Source organism: Penaeus monodon, chromosome 30 (genome assembly GCF_015228065.2).
Source record: "Penaeus monodon isolate SGIC_2016 chromosome 30, NSTDA_Pmon_1, whole genome shotgun sequence".
In the NCBI taxonomy this organism is placed as follows: Eukaryota; Metazoa; Arthropoda; class Malacostraca; order Decapoda; family Penaeidae; genus Penaeus; species Penaeus monodon.
Window position 1 is genome coordinate 37,587,416 of NC_051415.1, and position 939 is coordinate 37,588,354.

General features: G+C 71.0%; 1 protein-coding gene across 1 annotated transcript in view; it reads right to left on the minus strand.

Annotated features, from left to right (window-relative positions):
• Positions 1-94: 94 nt before the first annotated feature.
• Positions 95-939, minus strand: part of LOC119592445 (translation initiation factor IF-2-like) — a 1,393-nt gene continuing 548 nt past the window's right edge. Inside the window, exons 2-3 of the mRNA XM_037941267.1 lie at positions 651-817; positions 95-573 (exon numbers count right to left, since the gene is read on the minus strand). Of these exons, the coding sequence (XP_037797195.1) occupies positions 95-573; positions 651-817 (646 nt within the window). The remainder of the gene's footprint in view (positions 574-650; positions 818-939) is intronic.

Consider the following 939-nt stretch of genomic DNA (forward strand, 5'->3'; position numbering starts at 1 on the left):
TGCTGCCGTCTGGCCGTGAAAATCTCCTCTCGTCTCCCGCCGCTTGCTCTGCGGGCGGCCTGAATAATTCAATGATGGCTCCGTCATTCAGCGCTCAATACCCGCCTCCTTCGAGCGCCTCCTCGCCGAGACCCGCCACCTGGGGCCGTGACCCAGGCCGAGATCCGCCACCTGGGGCCGTGACCCAGGCCGAGACCCGCCCCCTGGGGCCGTGACCCAGGCCGAGACCCGCCCCCTGGGGCAGTGACCCAGGCCGAGACCCGCCCCCTGGGGCCAGACCCAGGCCGAGACCCGCCCCCTGGGGCCGAGACCCAGGCCGAGGCCCGCCCCCTAGGCCTAAGACCCACTCCCTGGGGCTAAGTCCCGCCTCCTGGGGCCGAGACCCGCCCCCTGGGGTAAGACCCGCCCCCTGGGGCCGAGACCCGCCCCCTGAGGACAAGACCCGCCCCCTGGGGCCGTAACCCAGGCCGAGACCCGCCCCCTGGTGCCGAGACCCAGGCCGTGACCCGCCCCCTGGGAACAAGACCCGCCCCCTGGGGCCGAGACCCGCCCCCTGGGACCAAGACCCGCCCCCTGGGGCCGAGACCCGCCCCCTGGGGCTAAGACCCGCCCCCTAGGGCCGTGACCCGCCCCCTGGGACCAAGACCCACCCCCTGGGGCCGAGACCCGCCCCCTGGGGCCGAGACCCAGGCCGTGACCCGCCCCCTGGGACCAAGACCCGCCCCCTGGGGCTAAGACCCGCCCCCTAGGGCCGTGACCCGCCCCCTGGGACCAAGACCCGCCCCCTGGGGCCGTGACCCAGGCCGAGACCCGCCCCCTGGGGCCGAGAATCAAAGTCACTATCGTTGCTGTCATAATCTTTGTCATAGATAGAAAGGTAATAGCAATTCTAACACTTATCAGTGGGAGGATAGCGGCTCGAACAAGAATGACATGGAT